General features: G+C 53.9%; 1 protein-coding gene across 5 annotated transcripts in view; it reads right to left on the bottom strand.

The window, feature by feature from the left end:
* The window catches only part of OTUD7B (OTU deubiquitinase 7B), a 34,583-nt gene that overhangs the window by 8,611 nt on the left and 3,374 nt on the right, over window positions 1–22,598 (bottom strand). For 2 of the 5 annotated variants that reach the window (XR_014319153.1, XM_082780734.1), the window contains exons 2-7: window positions 13,330–13,478; window positions 9,916–10,086; window positions 9,490–9,705; window positions 4,407–4,508; window positions 3,270–3,397; window positions 616–728 (exon numbers count right to left, since the gene is read on the bottom strand). Coding sequence is in view for 4 of the 5 variants with exons in the window: in XM_082780734.1 (XP_082636860.1) it covers window positions 616–728; window positions 3,270–3,397; window positions 4,407–4,508; window positions 9,490–9,705; window positions 9,916–10,086; window positions 13,330–13,402 (803 nt within the window). In the remaining variant the exon portion in view is untranslated. Of the gene's footprint in view, window positions 1–615; window positions 729–3,269; window positions 3,398–4,406; window positions 4,509–9,489; window positions 9,706–9,915; window positions 10,087–10,185; window positions 11,189–13,329; window positions 13,479–14,875; window positions 14,933–22,158; window positions 22,202–22,598 lie in introns of those variants that run through there. The other 3 variants (XM_082780735.1, XM_082780736.1, XM_082780737.1) reach the window with 3 other exon arrangements.

Below are 22,598 nucleotides of genomic sequence, written 5' to 3'. Positions count from 1 at the left end.
CCAAAAAATGTCCTATTCTGAGGCAAGGGTTTGTTTCCAGGAAATACCACATTGCTACTTGGCACTTCTTGGAGGCTCTTATCTAAAGAGCCTCAAAAGTTGTGTTTGTTTGGGATGGCTGCAGCGATAAAGTGCCCTTGAAACACCGAGGGGGAGAGAACACTGCAGAAATTCTCAGCTTTTGTTTATCGCTCTCATTTTGGAGCCAACAACATGATGAAACGTGAGAAAAGATTAGGTTTTTGTTCAATTCTGGAAAAAGAGCTTTTACCCCACAAAAGGGGTCAGGCAGCATTTAGAGAGATGGCTTTCCATAACATTTTAATGGATGTTTTCCTTGTTTTTCACAATCCTTCAACCCTCCCCTTAAAACCCTCCCGTACAAGCGGGACCAAAGCAGCAAACCCCTCCGCTGCTCCCAGCCAGGTCCCTGGACCTGCCCTCGGGAAAATTATTCCAAGCTGTACATTTAAGGAAGATATTCTCTTCGTTTTTTTTTTCCCCCTGTCCCATCTTCATTATGGCCACCTAAGCCCTGGACACCCCAGCCAGGAGGCTGGAAAGCCTCCCAGCCACTTTGCACGCCCCGTCGGCGCGCTCGCGTGCTCCACGTACCCCCCGCAGTTGCCTCCGTTGGTGCCGTAGTGCACGCGGGGCTCGCTGGAGGCCAGCTTGATCAGCTCGTTCCACTCCTTCTGCCACTCCTCTTCGGTGTAAACGAGACCAGACTGGGAAAGGGACGACAGAACAGAGTCCTCAAAGTGAGTTTTTTTTCCCCCAAATTCTGTAGCAATGCTTTGTACACGCAGCCACGACATCTCTCTATGGATTTAGGCAAAAATAATCAGTATTTTACGCAAAAAAAATGCTAAACTGAGGGAGCGTGGTCTGAACAATCAGGGTGGGAGGTGGGCTGTGAATTGGCTGAAGGAAAAAAGCCAGAGGGTTGGTACTGGGACGAGCGCTGTTCAATGTATTCATCCATGACTCGGATGAGGGAATGGAGTAGGGGATTGGGCTGGGGGATCTTCCAGGGCCCCTCCCAACCCCAAATATTCTGTGATTCTGTGAAAAAAAAGCACACATCCCTCACATTCTCTGATCCTGTGAAAAAAAGCACACATTTCCCAGTCAGCAGTTTCAAGCCAGCAGGGAGATAATCTGCCTAAAATGAAGAGTTTTCAGCCTTGTGGGGTGGAAGTAAACATTTCAACCCCCAGAACGAGAGGAAAGCTTTCCTCTTACTCTAACCACTCCAGTATTACAGCTGACATAACCTACAGCCAAGCGCCAGTGGGAGGATGAGGACTGGACCAGCTAAAGTTTGCCTTTAGAAGTTATTTTCCTTCCTTACTGAGCTACAAAAACAAAAGAAAGACACCGTAACGCCCAGAAGGATCCAACACAAGGCTCGCTGAGGTATTTTAACACACTTGATCCTTTTTTAGCTCTCCAAAGAGGCACAAGGCCCATGGCACAGGCAAGACCCGATGGCTAATTATAAGAGTGGGATGGATTTTTTCCGCCACTGCAGATTCTTTTATGAGCTGCAGTCAAGCTGAGTTGTTTATCCCTTCAGTCCTTTCTTGTTTGTCCATGCACTCAAACCGAGGTTTTACTCACATTTCCTGAGCATGCATGTGATGAGCACCAAACATCAACTCTGCAGTCGCACCACGTGAACCACGAGACCCCCAAAATCAGTGCAAGGGAAGCCCCTGCAAAGCAGGGCCCTTTCCTCGAAAAGCTGCTCTTCTGCTCGATGGAGAAGCTTTCCAATACGGTCCCAAGGAGTTAAAGGGCTCGTTAAGCCTTATTAATCCCAAACGAGGGGAGAAATACCTTAAAACACAAAGCTGCACTTGAGCCTGCCGTGTTAAGGCCGTGAGGCAAGCTGCTGAAACTGGCACGAGGAAGAGCAGGCAGCCCTGCCCTCCTCCTCTCTTCCTGGGCTCAGTGATCAGAGCCCCAGCATCCAAACACAACATCCTCAGTCCACGAAGCTGCCAAGAAAGCCTTCAAGCCACGAACCAGAAGCAGCTGACAGCCCAGCCGGCTCCCTGCTCGTTCAGTGAGGCATTAATTAAGTTTCCCTGCTCCTGGTTAAGCCTCCAGTGGGACTTCTTTCATCATCGATCTGAGCGTAAAGCAAAGAGAGGGAGGAGAATTGTACCCAGAGTGGGTTAGGCAAGCCAGAGCAGCTTCCATCACCCTGGGCTGCCTCTTTCCGAGCTTATTTGGAAAGGAAGAGCTCCTAATCCCCGACTTCCAGCCAACCCCTTACACAGTACCTGCCACACCGGCTGAAGCTGGGCTGCTGCACCTGACTGCAGGCACCACCTACACCCGCCTGCCTCCGAGAAGCTTCTGCCGAGGGTTATGAGAAGGGAAGGACACAAATGAGCCCTCACGCCGAGTATTTTCAAGCCCTTTAAGGTCTGCAAGTCCCAGTGCTTCGCTGGTGGCTAGTTCTGGAGATAGCCCTGAGCACGCAGTTTAAGGAGATGCAACAAAAGCATGCTTTTAATAGCAGTCAAACCTCCAATTATTTATCGACGACTTTGTTTCAAACAGGGAAATAGCTCTTTTTTTTTTTTTTTCAGCCTGTCGAGATGCTAATCTCCGTGCCCTTCCAAAAATAAAAAGGAAGTTGGAAAGTAAACAACATCCTTCAGTGTCAGGTGGAAACAAAAGTTTACTCTGCTCACAACACCACGGCGCGATTCGGGGACATCTAGTAACTTTCCGCCTTGACAAAGCCACGGCCCCGCTGTCGGGGGGAGAGCACGTCGCAGCTTTGAGGAGCCTTTCATGTGGCGAGCTCGCCGTTTCCTTTTTTAGTGGCGGAGGCAGCTCCACGCCTCGACAGAGGCGCAGCTTTGTGATCTTATCGCAGGAGAGCCCTACACGACAGCTCTTCTTTTCTCCTAAAAACACAGCAGCGATCGTGTCCTGGCGCTGCCAACAACACCCTCGCAGCCTGGACGAGGCTGGAGCTTCGGGGAGCGGTGACGTTTGTTTTCCATCAGCAGTGGACGTAACACTGAGCCAATAAAGTGATTTTCCTCCCTTGTAATAAAGAGCATTTCACCAAAGCTTCACAGCCATAATTTAGAGGGGAGGATATTTCTCATCACGGCACGGCCGAGTACTGCAAGCCACAGACTTGCCCAAAATTCAGGACCTTTTTTTTTGTTTTGTTTTTCCTCCCTACGGGATGTTTTCTCAGGATTTTCCCCTCTGCTCCCAGGACCGCGTTCAGTTCCTACCTCCTTGTTCTGCTGCGTTTGCTGCCAGCGCCACCTCCGCTTCAGGGCTTCCCTTTCCACACCTTTATCCATTAAGGTATAAAGGGATTTGCGAAGCATGAGATCTCTATCGTGGAAACCCCACATACCTGCACAGAGAGGGGGGTGGGGGGGGAGGAAAAAGCAGCAGAGGATTAGCGAGAGCTGGCGTTTCCCCATCTTCTTCTGCTATCTCACAGCTGAACTCCTACAACCTGCCACAAAACCAAGGGAAGTGGTAAACTGGGAAACAAGGGCAGAGAAATGTGAGGTGAGCAGGGCCAAACCGAGGAAAAAATTCAACAGCCCCCAGCCCCCTGTCCAAAGCCTCCCTTTCCCACCCGCAGCGAGTTTCTACGCAGCTAAAAGCAGCAGCTGCTGCCTTCAGCTCTAAGGAATGTCCCAGATGAAGCAAAATATTTGCTCATGAAATCACACGGTGCTTTCCGCCAGGCTGATCTGTCGAGGGCAAATTTAGACCAGGTGAAACAAGGCTGTGGTTTTGCTGCGTCTGAGCAGAGCCGGCCACACGAAGGAAATGCCCAACCCGGGTGATTTAGAAGTGTAGAAACCTCCAAAAAGGTTGTCGTGTTTGACAAGGTGAAGTCACAGGAGGCAAACCCAGGCCCTGGAAACTTCCCCGCTCTGCGGGGCCACTCTGCGGTGTGAACGGGCCCTCTGCTATCTCCCATTTCCTTCAGAACCACGGGGAAACTTGCCCAAGGGAAGGGGGAGAAGCTGAACCCCAAAAAAGAATAATTTGGGGAGTACAGAGGCGGTTGGCAGCCCGTTGCCTTCAGCTCAGCCTCTCCCGCTGAGCCCCAGGAGGGCACCTACTGAGGCTCACCCGGGACGAGCAGCGGGCCCATGGCTCCCTGCAGGGCAGGAGAGAAATGCTCGGTGCCACCACGGGCACAGCCTGTCCCCGAGCCAGGTCGGGGTCCTGGGCTCTCCCCACGCCTCCTCCAGCAGCGTCAGCTTCCCCGGGCTGATGGCACAAAGCAGCCAGTGAGGGGAAGGGGAGCTGCGGCCACACATCTCCCCGCACAGAGCTCCTTACCAGGGCCGGAGGGAACCACTTGGTTATTTTTGCAGTCCTGCACCCTACAAGGCTCTTACCCAGGGAGGCGGCGTGCAGCAGGCAGTTCCCGTCGCCCGTGGTGGCCAGGGGGAGCAGCCGCTGGCAGCTGGGGTCCACGTTCGCCCACCAGTTCAGGCGACCTGGGGAGATATTGGAGAGCGTGAAAACGGGGCCCGTTAACGCGCCGCGGGGCCGTTGGGTTCATCTGCTCAAAAAGAAAGGAAAAGAAAATAGAAAGATGAGGAGTGCAGCCTGCTTGGTTTGTGATGGGGAGGCCCGCGGATGTGAGCTGTGTGCCCGGTCTGTGCCTGGAAGAAAGGAGCCACGGAAATGCAACAAAAAGGGCAGAGTGTGGGGACTTGGGGAGGTGGCCGGGCTGCAAGGACAGGCAGGAAAATGCAAAATCCTTAGTTAAGGTCACACAAATTAGAGAGAAAGCTGAAAACAGGAGCAAATCCAGCCAGGGCTTTAACCCAGAGCAGCATTCTCCTTCTATCCAGTTCCCCCCAACCCCAAAAAACAAACATCCTGCTGAGAACACATCCAGGGCACTGGTCCCAAATGGTGCCCAACAACTTTTCCAGTTTTTCCAACTAATAACGAGGCTGCTTGGGGTTGCTTTTAGCAACCAGATCCCTCCTATTTAACGCATCGGTCATTTTTTCCCTGCTCACTGGTTTCGGTACAATCATCAGGAACTTTTGCTGAGCCAAGCAGCTAAGCAGCTTCACCAACGAAAATGCAAACTGACGGCGCTTTACCGGGTTTAAAAATAGCAACTTTTGGGTAATACCAGGCACTTGAATTACTACGAGTCAAGAGAGAAGGTTTTCAGAGCGGCTAAAAATAGTAGCTCGGAAAAATTAACAAACCCACTGCAGTTAAACTCAACGCTAGAAGTTAAACATTTATCCAGGAAACAAAACTGCACGAAATTACCACCTCAGGCTCACAACTCCAGCTAGGCTGTGCCTCGCCCGGCCGTATATTTCTAACAAATATCCCTGTTCCCGAGCACGGCCCCTGGCAGCCACCCCGGCTCTCACGGGAGCAGAGGATTTATGGAAATTGTGCAGCAGAAGCGGGGGCCACTGACAGAAAGCTGCTTTCCAACACCGCCGGGAGATAAAGGCAGGAAAACGCAGCACGCAGGGCTAACTGCGGCATGATGCTGCTCATTTCTCATCCCGGCATCAGGGAAGGAACCTGCTGGAGTTGAAAAAAGGGTTCAGTGCACAGCCCGGAGACAATAGCTCCGCTCGGAGAAGCGGGCTGGGCTCGCTCGGCACAGCTCCTGGCACGGCCGAGGCGCAAACCCGCGCCAAGTGGCGCGGCGCCAGGCGAGCAGAGCGAGAAGCAAAACCAGCATCTCCCAACAGCTAAACAAAAACGCGGGGCTACCGCGCTCAGAGCCGAGCTTTTTGATCCCCTGCACGTTTTTTTCCTGGAGGATTTTGGCTGCTCTTTTTCCGGACTCGACCGCGGAGCTCGGGGACGTCGCCGCTCCCCGGGCGTTTCGCTTGTGTCCAGGCAGTAAAAAGGCCACGAGGTCCCCTACGAGTGTTTAAAAACCAAATTTCTCTGCACGCAGCTATTAGCAGAGGGGCTGGGCAGCTCTGCGTGCAGGCAGAAGGGAAAACAATTGCGTTTGGGAGCACAATGGATCTTCCTGCCATCAGCGCTTCCGCGGCAGCACGAGAAATGCTGCTGCAAGGAGCAGGACAAACCCAGATGAGCGCCAAGCCGTTTGCTCTTGCTGGCTTCCAGCTCGCTCGCAGCAGCGTCCCCAGCTCCCGGCTGCCTCTCGTTTGCCCTTTTGCTTTTCAGCTCCAGGCTGTCACCCCGCTGTCCCCGCTGGCTGGCAGAAAAGCCCTGCCGAGAGCTGACACAGCTCCAGAATTGAAGCCCGGGAGGTCAGCGACAGCTTTTCTGCGCGTCTGAAGCCAGGATCAGGAGCTCCCCTCTGCAGGGGACACCAGGACCACCGCTCCCACAGGATGCAGCCCCGCCACACAGCTGGTTTGGGGATGTTTTGGGACGTTTTGTGGCACGGGGAGAACATTTCTTCGCTCCAGCAGGGACCAGGAACCTGCGTGCAAACGCTGCTTTGTGGAACGCCGCACGTGCTCCCAACAGGAACCACGGAAATGGGGCACGCCAAGAGGAAGGAGCAGCCCCGATGCTCCTCCTCGCCCTGCCCTGACTCACGGAGAAACCAAACGGCTTCCCTGGGGCTACCCAGGGACTCCGGAGCCGTGCTGACACGGCCGTGCTCCCTGCGTGACGGAGGTGGCGTTCCCGGGATGAGCTGTCCTCGGGCTCCCTGGGCTGACGCCACCGCCCGCCGCCGTGCTTGGGTGGCTGCTGCAGAAGATTTTTCTTCCCTTGCTGAAGCTGGAGATGGAGGAGCGGGGCCACGGCCTGGGACTAGGTTACTGATAAAAAAAAAAGAAGAGCAGCTGGAAGTGGCAAGCTGCTTTATCACATCTGAAGTTTGATAATACACCCATAGCCTCCCTCTTCTAATTGATCCGAATTTTCCTTTAAATGAAACCTGCAGGAAAAAACCCTTTGTTTCGGGATCTGGCAGCAACAAGAGCTGCTCCTAACGCGTTGACCCATCCCCAGCTGTTTTCTCCCTCAATGCTGAGCCTCTTCCACGGGTCAGGAGGGACGAGAAGTGAAGGTTTGCTGTGTGTTACGACCAGCTGCGCTGCTGCTCTGCCGAAGGAAGAGAATTTCAGCTGCCTTTCAGAGCCAGGTGGCCCCAGCCGTGAGCTCGTCTCTCCTGTCGGGGAAGCCAGGCTGGCCAGTGACTGACGGGCTGAAATATTTGCAGCTTTGCAAGTGTGATGCTAGTGCGTAAGGCAGAGGGGGGGACGTGCACACACGTGCCTGTGACCACGCACGGGCTAAACCCAGCTGAGAAGCTTCTCGGGAGCCGGGTGATGCATTCCCAAGGGACAGACGTGCGCCGGTGGCTTTGATGGCTCGCTCCGAGACGCAGGGGATTTGCATTCCAGGAACGAGGAACCTGCTCTCGCCAGTCCTCTGCCACCGTTCCAGCAGTGAAGCAAGCAGGCGGGGAGGAGAGGAGCCGAACCCTTCACTCAGCAGTTTTTAACAGTCCACCTACAGATGTTTACTGCAGCATCAGCCTGGAGAGCGAAGCAGAAGTCTCCTTGCCAATGCGCTGGGGGAATTTTGGAGAAGCGCTTGGAGTTGCTTCCCTGACCCCAGGGAGAAAGCCCGACCTTGGAGCAAAGGCACAGCAACTCAGCCTGGGGTTTCTTCCAACTCTTGCTGATTTTTAGGACAGCCCAGGGCAAGGCGCTGCCTGCTGCTCCCCCGGGTGCGCGGCGAGGAAAACACTTCACCTGCAGAACACGGGGCAAGGCTTAAACCATGCAGGGCTCGAACAAAAAGCGCTGAGGTTGGAGCGAGGGCCAAATTTTCAGCTCCACCAAGGCCTTTTTGTAGAACGCTGAGCACGTTAACAGCTTCCCCAGAGGACGGCGTTACGATTTACAGCCACTTGAAAGCGTGCTTGCTCTGCCACATGGGCGTAAAGGGAGCTCTGGATAGAGCACGAAGAGTTATCTTCGCGTTTATTGGTCTATAAAATATCTGCTTAATCCCCTAAGGACAGGGCATACTAAATTAATAAAGGATATCGGTGCAGATCACAGCACCGTGCTCAAAACCCTACTTCAAATCGAGCCTGGAAGATTTTGTATGTGCAGCGCAGCCCTTTGTTAAAGATAAACATTCATTTATAAACGAACCCAAATACACAACGCAGGCACACTTTGCCTTCAGATGGCGCTTTCGAAAAAATCAATTACTAAACATTAACACTGGGAAGTGTCGCCAGCACTTGGATGAAAAAGCACAGCCAAGAGGCCTCATCCAGCTCCCTCTGAGGCCACAGGAATCTCTTGCTTGCCCTGCTGACAGCTCGTGCCTCCTCGTCCGGGGTCACAGACATGCCTCCAACGTGTTTTGTGTTCACAGAAAGGATTCGGGTGAATTACAGCTTGAGAGATCTATGCTGAAAACTAGCTGCTAACTGCCTGAAAGCACCGGAGTTCTCTGGGCCGGAGTTTGTGCTGAAACGCAGCAATCCAATGCCCAGCCCGGGCCCTGCTTGGATGCAGAGATGCAGATAAGTGCATTTGAATTTGCATTAGACACGACAGCTTGACAGTCAACGAAGAGCAACGCCGCTGTAACGAGATCGCTTGGATCAAGTGTTCATTCCCAAAACATGAGAATATTTATTACAGGAACACTGGAGCGGGATGGGACTAAAATTTGACATGAAGAACGCACGTTCTCCTTGAAGGAACAGTTTTCTAGGTATGTGGACAGAAATAAAGGAGAGGTGCAAGGGCTCCCCGGATCTCGCCTGGTTTGCCTCTTTCCCCACCCTGTCCCAACTGCACGCTGTCCTGGTAACACGGATTAGGTTGTTCCCCGCCAGCACGGAGGTCCCCTTCATTCACCAGCTCAATCTTATTTACAGATCACCTAGCAACTATTCAGGAGGAAACCCAGCTTGTTGGAAAACAAACCCGTCTGAGCTCCCGACGTGGTTCCTCTCCGGGCACACACACAAAGCCAGCCGACGAGTTTCCCTGCATTGAAGCAGCAAGCGTATAAAATGCATCATCGATCTGAAACGTCTGTAATCACGGCTGATATTTGTCCGTGATGATTAGCTGCTGGTGGTGTTATGCAATGATTTCTCCCCCCCTCCATTTTCTCACAGTAAAGCCGCTGGGATAGCGCAGGGCACGGGGAAGCTTAGGTGGTGAGATAATGCAGCTTTTTTTTTTTTTATCCTGAGCATTACCATTCAGCTGCATGAGCGATGACGACAGGCTCACACAATTTACATTTGGTGTCTGCAGGCGAAGCGAAGCAGCCTCTTGCTCAACTCTTGCACCACGCTATAAAAAGGGATGAAATAATATCTAGCACAGATACGCGCCCTTGCTCGGTTCTCCACCGCCTAAGGCTTGTGTGCCAGCACACTCCAGTCGGTGCCGCTGCAAATTGCCACCACTGGCTGCATTAGCATTAAAAAAAAAAAGAAGAATTCGGGGTGTAAATGCTCACCAGCCTGCTCCAGCGCCACCAGCATCGACTGCTCGATGAGGTCTCGCTCGATGAAGCTGCGGAACTCCTCGGTGTACACCGTGAGGTCAGGCAACTGGAAGGTGGAAATGGGCATCTCCAGCAGGTGCTCGCTGCTGCCGTTGCTGGAGACGTGGGAACGGGCCAGAGAGACGATGGTAGAGCTGGCGTGGGAAATGCCTCGAGACAGACGTTTTTCTGAGAGGGAAAAGAAGATGAAAAAACCACCTGAACGGTGCAGAAGCAGCAAACTCCGCAGAAGCTGTTATTAAAATCGCTGCCTTCAGCTCGCGTTTTTTGGTCGCCAGAAGCTGAATTGCTCTGACAAATATTTCAGCCACCAGGAGAAGACCAAACCTCTCCCTAGCAGCTTTGGGACTGGGCTACGGGGCAGCGAGACGCGCTTACCTTGCACGATGTCATCCTGCCGCTGCAGCGGCGGTCGCCCCGCGCGGGCTGCCTCCTTCTCGGGGGGTTTGTAGCTGCGTCCTTCGTTGAAGGAGGGCGGTAGGTTCCCCGCGTGCACCTGCCGTAGCTGTTCGAAGTCGCTCAGGGCTGCGCTCAGGTCCCAGTTTTTACCTGGATTGGGAGGCATCAACAGCGGTCACCATCATGGGAGAGAAATCAAGTCAGCTCCTAACCACCCACACTAAAAGCTAGTAATAGCTTTTTATTTACCCGTTGGATTTGAAGATGTATTTAACCAGGATCTGGGTTTCTGAAAGAACTATAACTCAACGTGAAGCGCCCAGAAGATGTTGGGTGTGCTGCCACCAGTGCCACGGGGTGGCTTACGCGTGCCTCGAGCGCGCTGAGCTCGGAGGGAGCTGCTGCTCCCGGGGCTGGACGTCCACCAAACCTCCACAAAGCCCCCAAGACCCTGGGTTCTGCCCGAATTAGCCTTCTGGCTGCGAAACGAAGGGCAGGGTCAACATAAAACGGAAGGTCGGGCTGTGCCATGTCCAGCGGTGCCAGGCAAGCAGCCCCCTGCTCCAGGTCACGCCGAGCGCTGTTTCGTAAGCTGCAGTGAAGATAATCCGCCGTGATGCCGACGCCGCTCCTTTGCTGACCAAGTCGAGCAGCCGACAGCTCTCTGCTCCCCCCACGTTATTGCAGGATAACGCTGGAGCAAGCACGACCTCAGCAGCTGAGGGTTCCTAACTTCTCCAGCGCCTGTCCGGGGTTTTTAGGAGGCAGCCACCCACCTCTCTTCCAGCTGACACCCAGAATAAAAGAGCAAGCAAGGTGCCAGCCAGGCTGGGCAGTAGCTGCAACACTTTTCAGCAGGCTCAAGCCATTACAAGGCAGATGAATTATTCAGTAAAACTTATTCAGCTTGAACTTAGAGGAGTCGGGTGAATCCTGAGAGCAGTTCCACTTCCTGCTAACACTACCCAGCGGGCTGGAAGAATAAATGGTACTCCACTCGAGCCTCTCATGTATGTAATAAATTGACCTTTTAGAAGCCACCGTCTTCCAAAAGCAAGAATATATAGCAAAGAAAAGAGTCTACCATATGGCTTACATTTGCAAAAATTGTGATTTTTATGAACACTGTTAATCTAAGCTCTTAAATTTGCAAGTTAGCAGACAGCGTAGAAAGCAAGCCAGCTTTATATATAGTAACTCCACTACAGAAGAGAGATATAAACTGTCAGTTGGTTTATGTGATAGCTCACAGACAATAAAAGAAATCGTTATGCCTAATTCCCAAAAGGAAATACATTTTTCAAGTATTTAAATCCTTTTGAGAGATGTAATCCGCAACATTTAGCGACTGTCTCCAAGTAGAAAGTTATTTTAAGGTTCACCTTTTGAGCCTTCTTATTTTTTAAATGAAAAACCAAAGAATCAGCATCGAAACGTGCACGAAACTCCAAGCACGAGCAGAAAACCACAGCTCACAAGTTCCTCAGCTCGCCCTCAAACTCCATGTCTGACTAGTTCGCTTCGTACAGCTCTTTTGTTTGACTGCACACTACAGCCTTACTAAGACACACCAAAAAAAAAAAAGGAAAGGCAAATCTGTCTCGCCTCATTTCCACACGTGGAGTTGTCAATTCCACAGAGACTACAGGAAAAACAGCAGCGCTCAGCAGCGCATCGTGAAAACGAGGCAAAACAACTGCTGTCAGAATAAATCAACCGGCGTGCCAGAGCGGGAGAGAGAGAGAAAATTTGGAGGAATACCTGCTTTAACTTTTTTCCATCGCAAGCGTCAGTGTTAATTCTGAAAGATACCATTAGAAATCCCGACGTGAAACAAAGAAACCTAAAACCAGAAGCCAGAAACACGCCACAAAAGCCACAGCTTGCCAGACTTCCGCTGCGACGCCGCGGCCGCACGCTGAGCGGGTGAAGTCCTGCAGCCAGCACACGGCTCACGGGAGCCGGGCGAGGAAAGGCATCCTCCACCTGCTGGCCCTGAGCTGGAGCAAACTGCCTGAAGACACAGATTAGAGCAATGATTTCAGGGCTTTGAGTGCCTCGCTGTCACGGCACCAAGAGGCAGCAAGCGGAGGAGATGGTGTGGATGCTTCAGGAGCGAGCCCTGGGCTCAAGCTACGCAAGAAAAGGGATGGGAGGCAGAAACACCCCCAAAACGAGGTCAAAAAACAGGTGGGAGTTTGTTCTTCAGCAGCAACCTGCAGCAGCTTCTGCAGCGAAGTCAAACTCGCAGGCTCACCTTTGTTCCGAAGACGAGAGGATGATTCTATAGCCGAGGTATCACAGCAAGCATGGTCTTGTGTCGTCTAATTGCATATTGGTTAATTAACTGCCAAGCATAGCCCTCTCTGCTTCACATGCAACGTTTCCGTCCTCCAGCATTACAGCAATATTTACTCACCAGCCTTTTGTCAACATGAACCCAAAGGCAACGCTTGCAAGGAAGCTCCCGGTCCCAAAATTCGGGCCTGGCAGCCTCTCTCCTCTCCCCCTTCCCGCAGCTCCCAGCTCCCAAACAGATCACCCCCAGCCTCTACGCTCAACACGACCGCTAACGAGCAAGTTCTCGATCTCGTGCAGGTTGGGGGACAGAGATTTGACATCAGGCTGTGTTTTAGGGCAAGCACAAATCTTCTGCAGGTAGGCAGAGCACTGGAATGCTGCCAGCGTGGGGTGCTGAGCCTCCCGGGGGCTGCCTCGCCTGCTTAAAAGCGAACGGACTGAGCGCAGGTGGTGGTGATGATGATGATGATGATGGATTTTTGAGCCTTGTCTGCGATTCTTCAGCATCTTTGTGTTTGTTGGGAGCGTCCCGTGACGGGTGCTGGACGTGGCTCCACGTCCGTCGGGCTACAAAGGGACGCTGCCAGGAGAGGTCAGCGGCTCGGCAGCACGCCGCTCGTGGTGCGGAGGGAGAGATACCACCAAAACAGCAATTTATACGGGCATAATCAAACCACCTTCACAAGCAGAACAAGATCTACCAGTAAAAGCACGGTTTTGCCTATATAATTACTCCTCTGCAGCTCGGGAAGTACAGGCAGCCTTCACCTAGTGCTGTGCTTTCAATCCTGCAGAAGGCACAGGAGAAAGCCCCAGGTTTTGCCACCGTTCCGGACCGCTGCTGGCAGCGAACAGAGGATGAGCAGAGGGATTTCGTGGCTCTCTTTGACACGTTCTCCTTCCAAACGTGAAATTCATTAGCTGCTGGACGTGTAACGAGAAACCAGGGCAGAATTTCACCAACCACGCTGCTGACGGCGCCGCTTCAACACCTCCAGCCCCGCGGGTCCCTCCAGCAGCCTCCCTGCCCCTCTTCGGAGCCCCGTCACCCCCAGCAGCCACCTCCCTGCTTTTATCCCCGGCTTTATTTACCTTCCAGCAGGTCTCTGGCCAGTCCCGGCTCTGCCCCCGTTGAGCGAACAAAATCCGACAGGACGATGTCCATATCCAAGGCCGTGTGCTCATGGATTCCTCCCGGCAGCTGGGGTCGACGGCGCCCGGATCAGCACCCCGGCCTCAATCTAGGAACGAGAGAGCAACACCGCACGCGGCTCGCGTTACAGGGCACAAAATAATTAACCCGGGGAAGCAGCCTCGGAGCTGGCTGCGAACTATCCGATGGCAGGTGCCCCCAGAGGAAGGGGGAATGCCTCCCACCCCCTAAATAACCCCAAATAACCGTGCTGCAGGACTGCTGCTGGCCTCCCTGGGCTTCGCCCTCTGTAGGGCAGAGCCGGAGAGATGCTGCAGACGCAGGCACACCAAAGGCTCGGCAGCTTTGGGGAGGAATAATTCTCATTTCAAAGCGACTCGGGGGTGCCCCTCTTCATAAAAATCACAGAGGAACACCCGGGAGGAGAAACGAGGTTGTTTGGGGGCAGAAAGGTTTTCACCTCTGCCCACCTGCCCGCACCGCCCGACCCCTCCAGGGGCCGGCAGCCCTGCGCCGCGCAACCCTGCCAAGGAAGCGCCGCAATTAGCAGAAGTCACCTACGGAAAATAAAACCCAGAAGCCTTTCAGGCACACAGGGCAACCTCCTCTGCTTGCAGAGGAACAGGAACGCCCCAGCCCAGCTCTCCAGGAAGGGGAAACGTCTCGGTTTCTCCCGTGCTTGATTTTAACCGGCCCCGGTGCCGCGGACCTGCAGGGCTGTTTCCTAAAGCTTCCTTTGCCTTTCGCAGCTTTGAGAGCCCTTCAGATCCACCTGGCAAAGGCAGCAAGGACACGACGGGGGAAATGCAAGTCAGTGGGCAGCCCCGGCTGCAAGACCCTGCTGCCCCCAAAGTCTCCACCGAAAGGTTTCCAAAGGCAGCCCCCCAGAAATCCTTCCGAGAGCCGATCTCCTTCCCGGAAGGGAACAAAACCAGCCAGCGTGAAGGTGCACGCTGTAAACCTTCCTTTTTAGCAGGTCCTAAGATCCAGAAAGCCACACGTAGGTGTGTGCTGTGCCTCGCGTTCAGATCCTGATTTACTGCATTCCTCGCGGCACAGATGGAGAGCAGCACGCTCGGCCGAGGCCGGGACCGGGCTAACGCTCGGCGGGATCCTGCAGTTAAAGGGTTATGGTGGAAAAAAAGAGAAATCGACTGTCAAGGAGCATGACCTGCTGGAAAAAACTCCTCCTAAGCTGAAATCTGGCACGTGAGTAAGAGGGGAAAAACCACGTAAGGCTGGTTGATAGCGGCGTTGCCATCCTGAGAGCAGCAGAGGGAATTTCAGCATTGCACAGACGAGCAAACCCGTTTTCTCTGCTGGCGCCTCAAAACCACTGCTTGTGAGGATTATTCCTAAAGATGGGCTGAAGTCCCTAACGGCACCGACTCCCAAACCAAGCCCAGCAAGTGAAACACGAGCTTTAATCTGGAATTCCCTGGCTTTGTTGGTTAAATCCACGCTCTCTAATCATACACTCCTTACACAGAAAAGCTCCTTGATGTCGTTTATCACCAGAGCGATCTCGGGGCTGTTGTCGTCCCAAGGCAATCCTCAAATCCCACGTTCCTTGCTGAATGGGATCCTTTTTAGGAGTAAATGCTTCTTTTTACACACCAGGCAGCTCCACGCGTTGCCGGCATCGCTCTGGGTACGGCTGGAGCAGGCAGGGTCAGTCCCACAGGTGTCAAGCAGGCCAAAATCCCCCCGTACATGCGTGCGTGTGAGCGCACGTAGGCGTTTACGATGCGATTAGGGCAGCTTCCAGCACTGGCTGTAATCCCCCAGCAGCTTCCTCGCCACGTTACGGACACCGGGCTGCAACGGCAGGAGCCCACGGGCCCGAGAGGCAGGCGGTTCCACCGTTACTTGCAGGACGCGGGAATTAAGCAAATTAACTCATGAATATTCACGCTTTGATCTTCCTCAGGAAGCCAGGCAGGTCCAGGACAGCATCCCCACCACACAGACGTCACTCCTGACCCCACAGGTATCATATAACCCCGGCACACAATCCCAAAATGACCTTGGAAATCATCTATTTTTTTTTTTCATTATTATAAAGTCCATTTCTTTAAGCCATCCCAGAAACAGCGCTCAGCGAGGAAACGCTATTTTCCAAATATTTACATTTTAAGCTATTCCAGGAAAAAAAAAATGCCACCAGAAGCAGTGCTCTGCACACCCGAAGCTTTGGCTGTTTAAGGCGTTGTGCAAAGCACCAGCTGAATGTCCCAAGCCCTGTCTCCCGCTGCTATCCACGGCGCTCCCGTCACAAGGAGGGCGTCCAAACCTCCCCTTTTCCACTGGTGAAGAGCCAAAACCAAATTGCCTTAATTCGCAGAGGCTTAAATTAGAACGATTCCCCGCACACTGCCCGCCCACGGGAGGGAAGGGAGGAATTTGGGAGACGCTTCCCTGCCGAAGGCAAAGACGGGGTCGGACCCGTCCCCTGGAGGTCCCCTCCTCACCCATGCCGAGTGGAAGGGGAGCTCCCAATACCCAGAGGCACTCACAAAGGGTGCTTTGGGACAAGCCACTGTCCCCAAAATCTTTCTATTTCCCTCCCAGCAGACAGCCCCCAGCCCCTATGTGACTCCGAGGCATTTCCAAGCCATTTCGCACCCTCCAAAGTTTTTCTCGTTTAATTTCACCGTGGGGCTGCAGAGCAGGAAGGCGCTAATTTAAGACTACGGAAAGCCAACGTGTTCTCCTTAATTGCATTTTCAGGCACGAGAAGGAGTTGAGAGTAAGGAACTCTGAGCCCTTCAAACCAATAAAAATCTTGTTTTGGGGGGAAAATGACGGCGTGGAGCACAACCAGCCCCTGGTGTTCGGGGAGCTCGCACAGCCCGGGACCAGCGAGGCTCCAAATCCAACCACGCTCTTCGGAGTTTCAAAACAGTCATCACATTTAAACACCAGGCAGGAGCGCTTCCCAGTCATCCCCCTGTTGTGATAAGGCCCTATCATCTCCTCCAAATCGCTTTTTGGCGAGAAGCAAGAGGCTTTCTCACCGCTTTTGGCACCGGCACGGCGCTGCAGCCCGAACGGCGCAGGATCGGTGCTCGGATAAAGCAAGCACAAGTGCCAGGCAGGCAGGCACCTTGGGGTAAATGCTTTGTAAACAGCTTTCCGGGCCCAAAGCCATCGCCTATTACACGCAGCCCCATGGGCTATGTACCTGCGGTATCTTGGCAGCGCGCTGGGAAGCAGCAGACACATTTACGTGCAACGATTTATCTAAGGAAGAACAGCAACAGGGTGGCCGTCACGCTCACCTCGCTGAGGCCTTCAAAACTTCACAAAACTCCATTTCTTTGCAGATGGGGTATCGGTGACACCACCTCTACCACACCGTGGGAGCTGGGATGCGGAGGCAGCTCTGCCCGGGAAGGATTTACATCTACAGGGCTGGCCTCGCATCAACGAGGCTTCACATCCTTCCCAAAAAACTTGCATCGAGGCCCAGAATAGATCTCCGGGGAAGAAGAGTGCCTCATTCGCACTGAAATCCTCAGGAAGATTTCTGTTTGAATAAACACTCTGCTGTAAAGCTCACAATTGCACATTGTTGTTGGCACCCCGTCGGTAAAACCGCCCGGAACGGGGCACCGGGAGCCAGTGTATTCACCCAGCAGCCAGCGTATTTGGGGGGAACACTGCAAAATCTACACCCAGCCGGATTTCCAGACTCCCAGGGGATAGGAGTTACCCATTTCTGCAATCTGCTGGCCTCTGGGCCATGTCCCAGCACACAAAGAGCAGCAGCGAGATGGAGGGGTGGTGGAGCAATGGGTGCAGTGCCTTATTCCCTTTCCCTCACAGTCAGCTCTGCCTTCAAAGTGTGGAAATTCACTTCCACGGGAATAATTTGACCGTAACACAGCTTGGTCACCACAGAAAGTGGGTTTTGGGGGCTTTGCTCTCGCGCCTGCCCCGCCGCCTCTGCCCAGCGAGCCGCGGCCCGCGCAAGAAGTCAACTTGTGAAGGGTTATTATTGAGAGGCTTTTTTGTTATTTTATAAGAAAGCATTCTTTATTTTGCACTAACACCCTTCTCAAAGCTACACAAGCAGGCTCCTGTCTGGCAGGCAGCAAAGCTGCTTGCGTTTCCTTCACATTTTCCTCTTCCACGGTCCGCATCTCCTCAAAGCGCTTTGATGAGACACCAGAACCGGGGATTATTCACCTCACAACAGCCCGCCACAAGAAGCTGCCCCCCACCAGAAGCTGTAAAAGCACTGACTTCACGGAAGGCTTTCATCCCAATTACTCTTATCAAATATTTTAAGGCCATGTTGGCGACCGGCCTGGCTGCTGCCCTCCTTCCCTGCCGCGTGCGGCCTTCGGCCCTGCTCCTCCGGCACGTCGGCGAAGCAACGCGACACACCCCAGGGGAACACAGGGAGACCCAAAGCAAGAAGCAACGCGACAAAGCTAAACTGAAAACCAACCAAAAGGAACGAAAAAAAACAAAAAACAAAACCACCAAGGCAGAAGGGCCCGAAAAGCCCAAGAGCCAGCCAACCTCCTCCTCGCCTCGGCGGTGCCACACAGCTCGGGCGAGGGCTCCCACGAAGGACGCGACAACCGAGCCCCAGCCCACTGACACCGGTGTCAATATTTTCGTGAAAGCCTGCCCACCTCATTGTAGAAACCACAATGTCCTGGGCTGTTAGGAATTCCTGGAGTTCACCGCCTCTGCTGCCGTGACGCCAGCTCGGAACTATGCGGCGTCGCGCTGCTCGCCCCTCACGACGAGGAGAAGCCTACGTCCGAGGCGAACACTGGCATCTTTCAGGCCTCAGGGTTGCAGTTTTCCTCACAATTTGCCGTATTGCCAGCCAGATAAAACCAGACCGGGTGTTTCGGCGAGCTGACCTTTCCCCTCCCTCAGCCCAAACACCAGCACCCGTAACCTCCGTGCTCCTTTCATACCCCACAATCTCTCTCCGAGGGCCATAAAGATAAGGAATCAGCTAAAAGCTCAGCGCTGCTCACACGGAGCCCACGTGGCGCACGTTCACCTAACTTTCTATTCTCCTTTTTCTTCAGAAAAGTGCAGCTTTTCAATGCTTTGTCCAGCCAACCCCCAAGCAGGCAACCAGCAGCACCTTCGGCAGGTCTGCGGGCTGCGGCTCCTCATCTTCAGCACGGCGTCCCCTGAGGCAGAGCCAAAATATTCAGATTCTGCCCCAAACAGGTGACAGGCCAGGCCTGGATGGACAGGTGATGTTGGAGGCTGCCATAACCTGGAGGGAAAGAAGTGCTGTCCCAAAACTGGCTCCTTTTTGAGGCTGTGAACATCTCCAAGAGCCTCTTCCCAACATCACCTGCCAGGGGATGCTGCACGTGGGCATGCAATAACGTTAGGAAACCCAAACCTCTGGGAATTCACACATTTTTAGAGCAGCCTGGCATGACGTTGGACTCACCGAAGGGCCATCGCCAGCCCCCTCGCTTCAGCGGCGTCCCCTTTCCAGCAATTCTCCGAGTGCCCCCGCAGACAGAAACAGCTTTATTAGGACGAGTGCAAAACACCTACCCCACAGGGATGTCACAATATTGCGTTAGCTAATGCTTGTAAAATGCTATAAAAAGCTTAATTAAGCCTCGCCCTTATGAGACACTGGAAGGACTCTCAGGCTTGTTGCGCAGGCAGCAGCCAGCACCGCGCAGCACGGGCATGAGCCTGGGAAGCGTCTACGTTTCAGAAATAATCTTGGGGAAAAACACCAAAAAAGCATCAAGAGCATTCACCTCGCAGTCAGAGGCAAGGATCCCGGTCAGCATTTTAAATGTTCACCTGCAAAAGAGCCCAAGGATCTGATCTAACAAACAACAACCTAACCACGCGCAGGGACGGATCCTGACGTGACCGAGCACCAGCTGCACGACTGAAGAGCCGCCGCCGCCACGAGCCTCCCCGACTTCTGCTTCCAAAGCATATAAAAAGCCCTTTACGACCTGCTTACATGAGGGCAAAGCGTGTGCGTTCGGTGCTGCCACAATAACTGCTCACAGGGAGCAGATAAGGCAGGAGCTGGCAAGGTGCTAAGCGCCCCGTGCTGCTGCCCTACACGGACGCGCTCGCTGTGCCCGTAATGTCACCATCCTCCGCTCGGGGACCACTTCTAACCAAAGCAGGGGAAGGGAGAGCTCCCAGCAGGATCCTCCAGGAGGATCTGCAGAAATCACAGCCCCTGGCACCAGGACCAAGAGTCCTTCATCTGCACAGACGGGCGCAGGCTGAGCTTCTGCCCCGAGCCTGCCACGAACGCCGCGGTGCGAAGTTCCTCTGTGCAGGCGAGCTCCCAAAGAGGCCCGGGTTTAGGAACAGCAGAATTAGTCGCTCGCATCTCTGAAGACCGTATTCGGAAGTGTATTAATTCAGTTTCAATGGGGTTTGGGCTTGTTTTAAAAGATTGGCATTATATTGTGCTCTCTTGTTTGCTCATGCCATTCTTATTGCGCTGGGCTTCAGCAGCGCAGACTCAAAACAAAGCTAAAAGGCTATTACCAAATTATCCCCCCAAACATGAGCTGTTTCTAAAATGCCAAAGCCGCAGGGTGTTGCTTAAATCAACAAAAGGAAGGAAAAGAGAAGAGGAAAGGTTAGCAAACCACCCAGCACCCCTCCTGGTACGCGTGGGTACTTCAGGCCGCCGCACCGAGATCCCCCATCGGGCTCGGAGGCGTTTCACAGAACTGCCAGCGAATGGTTTCAGCCTGATTCACTGTTTTTTCATTGTCCTGTCCAGAAAGGATGACTGAGTTCATTGCTACTGGAAATATTTCACCCTGTTTTGCTGTCGTGTCTGAACACGCCGTCATACTTCACAAGCATGGGTCCTCTACCAGCCTCGGAAGGGAACGAGCCGCCAGCGTTAGCTCATGCCAGAGATGATTCCTGCATGAGAAAACCTTCTCCCCCCAGCCAAGACCAGAGGTTTCATCCCCGCAACCTCCAGAGAGGATTAAATCTCCCCAGCACCTCACAGTGACGCACTGAGAGCTTCCAGAAACTGTTCCCAGGGCTCTGCTTGGCACCGAACCACCCCGGGCAGGACCCGCCAGCCGCTTTATCAGCTCTGTGCAAACACAGAAGGGAGGGAAGCACAGGGACACAAACTTACACCTGGACACAGCTCCGCTGCTAAAAACCTCCCGAATTGCAGACATTTAGGAGCCGTCGTAACTCGACTTGCCTGGGCAATAGCTCTGCCCTGTTCCTTGAAGGCCAATCTTACCGAGACCAGCAGCATGAAATCGTCAGTCCCAGCACAAAAGCGGGGTGAATAGAAGCAGAAATGGAGCAGTATTTATTTTTTAGCCGGTCTCACCAAGCTGCCCGTCAGGCTGATGCTGAGGGAGGGGTCGGAGGGTGGCAAACCCACGAGCCCCAGCTCCCGAGGTCCAAACCCAACCACCAGCACGGGAGCGGGCTCTCGGAGGTGCCTCACGTATGTCTGGGTCCTAAAATAAAACGAAAGTAAGAAAAAGGTGTCTGCCTTCAGGGCTTGGGCGTCCGTTTCCCGTTCACCCGAGGCAGCAGGACACAGCAACCAAAACCACGTAAGGAAACTCCACGGCTTCAGCCCAAGGAAAACGCTTCCTTCTGCGTGAAAAGACACTTCGCTTTGCCTTTCACTTTTAAACTCCGGCTTTTAAGTCAACATCTTGAAAGGTATCAGCCACCAAAGATTTGAATTCCTCCTCTGCACTGCCAGCATTTTGATTTTAAGCCGGATTGGGGTTGGATCGGGCGCGTTTCCCGGGCTGGGTGCTGAAAGCTGTTTCCTTACGATTGGGGATGCCAACGGCGAGCACGCGGGGTCGCAGGGAGCCTCTGAGTCAACGAGCATCAGCTAACGAGGAGCAGAACGAAGAACAGCGAGGCCGTGGGCTACGTGGGGGCGAACAAGACCACAACAAAGGCTTTGGGAAGCAGAATTTGCCCGATCCATGGCTAGGCTCACATCACTGATCGCTTTAATTCGCGAGGCACGGGTAGAAGCCTCGCACCGGGACACTCCGCGCTCTGCTAGCTCCCCACCTAGAGACGGCACCGAGATTTTCTCACGTTACCTCTGGGCTGCTCCGTGCTCCTTTTCAGCAAGGTCTCGCCGTGCTCCTGCCCCCTCGCCGCGCACCGGGACCCAGCGGAGCGAGGCAGAGATTACACCCAGCGGCCGTGAGTCACACGCGGCTCGGCGCCGTAATGAGCTTGATCCTCAAACAGGATTTCTTGCTCGGTCACCACACCCATAGAAACAGAGAGTGAAAGCTGGGCAGCCACCGCCGGGATGCCTCCACCTAACTCTGGGACGAGGAGGCAGCAAACCTCAGAGCGGGGCCCTCCAGAGCACTCAGGGACTTTTGCTTACCAACGCACGGCTCTTTTGGTTTTTAACAACCACAGGAGCAAAAAAAAGCCCTCACCGCGCACCTGAGGTGTTTTCAAAGCTGGCTCAAGTCCCGTAAATGCTAAAAAATCACAAGGAAACAGATTTTTTCTGGATCTCTACGCTGCAGAAGGTGCTGCAGAGCTATCGCTGCCGGCTCAGGACCCGAAGCCCAGCAGCAGCTCGCTGCCACGATGCCCTGGGAGGAATCCCCCAGCTGCTGCTCTCCTGCCCTGCAGGGCTCCCCCGCGAGGTCCCAGCAGCCGAAGCGAGCAGCAGACCTCGATGCGAAGCTTCTGTTGCTTGTTGCTCCTAAATTCAAAAAAAAACGACCCCAAAAGCGGCGCCGAAGGGCGCTTACCTGCAAAGCAGAGCTTGCCTGCGTGGCCCTGCCTCGCGCCCGACGAAAGCTTCGTGATGCAACCCAGAGATGCAGCGCCCCGAGCAGCCCCCCGGCCGTGCTGCCCGAGCCCTGCTCTTGACTTAATAAGCCTTATCAGGAGAGCTCCTCCAAAATAAGCTCCTCGCGTGGCTCGGCTCCAAATGAGCCGGACGGGAAGCGCGTGGGCCTCGAGGGAGGCTCCTCGCTGCTGCCTCCTGCCCCCAAGTCCCTGAGGAGCCCCCGCTGCGACTCGGGTCACCCCACGCACAGCGGGGTGCCCGAATGCGGTGCGAGGAGCCCCCTTTATGACTTTTCTCGTGGTCGCTCAGCTCCGAGAAGAGATCCTGCAGCCCGCACGGCACCACCAAGGTGAAACTTCAAGGGGCTGATCGTCACCGAGCCCCTGACAGCAGCAAAAG

This window comes from Aythya marila, assembly GCF_965140915.1.
Source record: "Aythya marila genome assembly, chromosome: 29".
Lineage (NCBI taxonomy): Eukaryota > Metazoa > Chordata > Aves > Anseriformes > Anatidae > Aythya > Aythya marila.
Note: the sequence above shows the minus strand (reverse complement) of the source record. Positions and strands in the feature narration are given on the sequence as shown.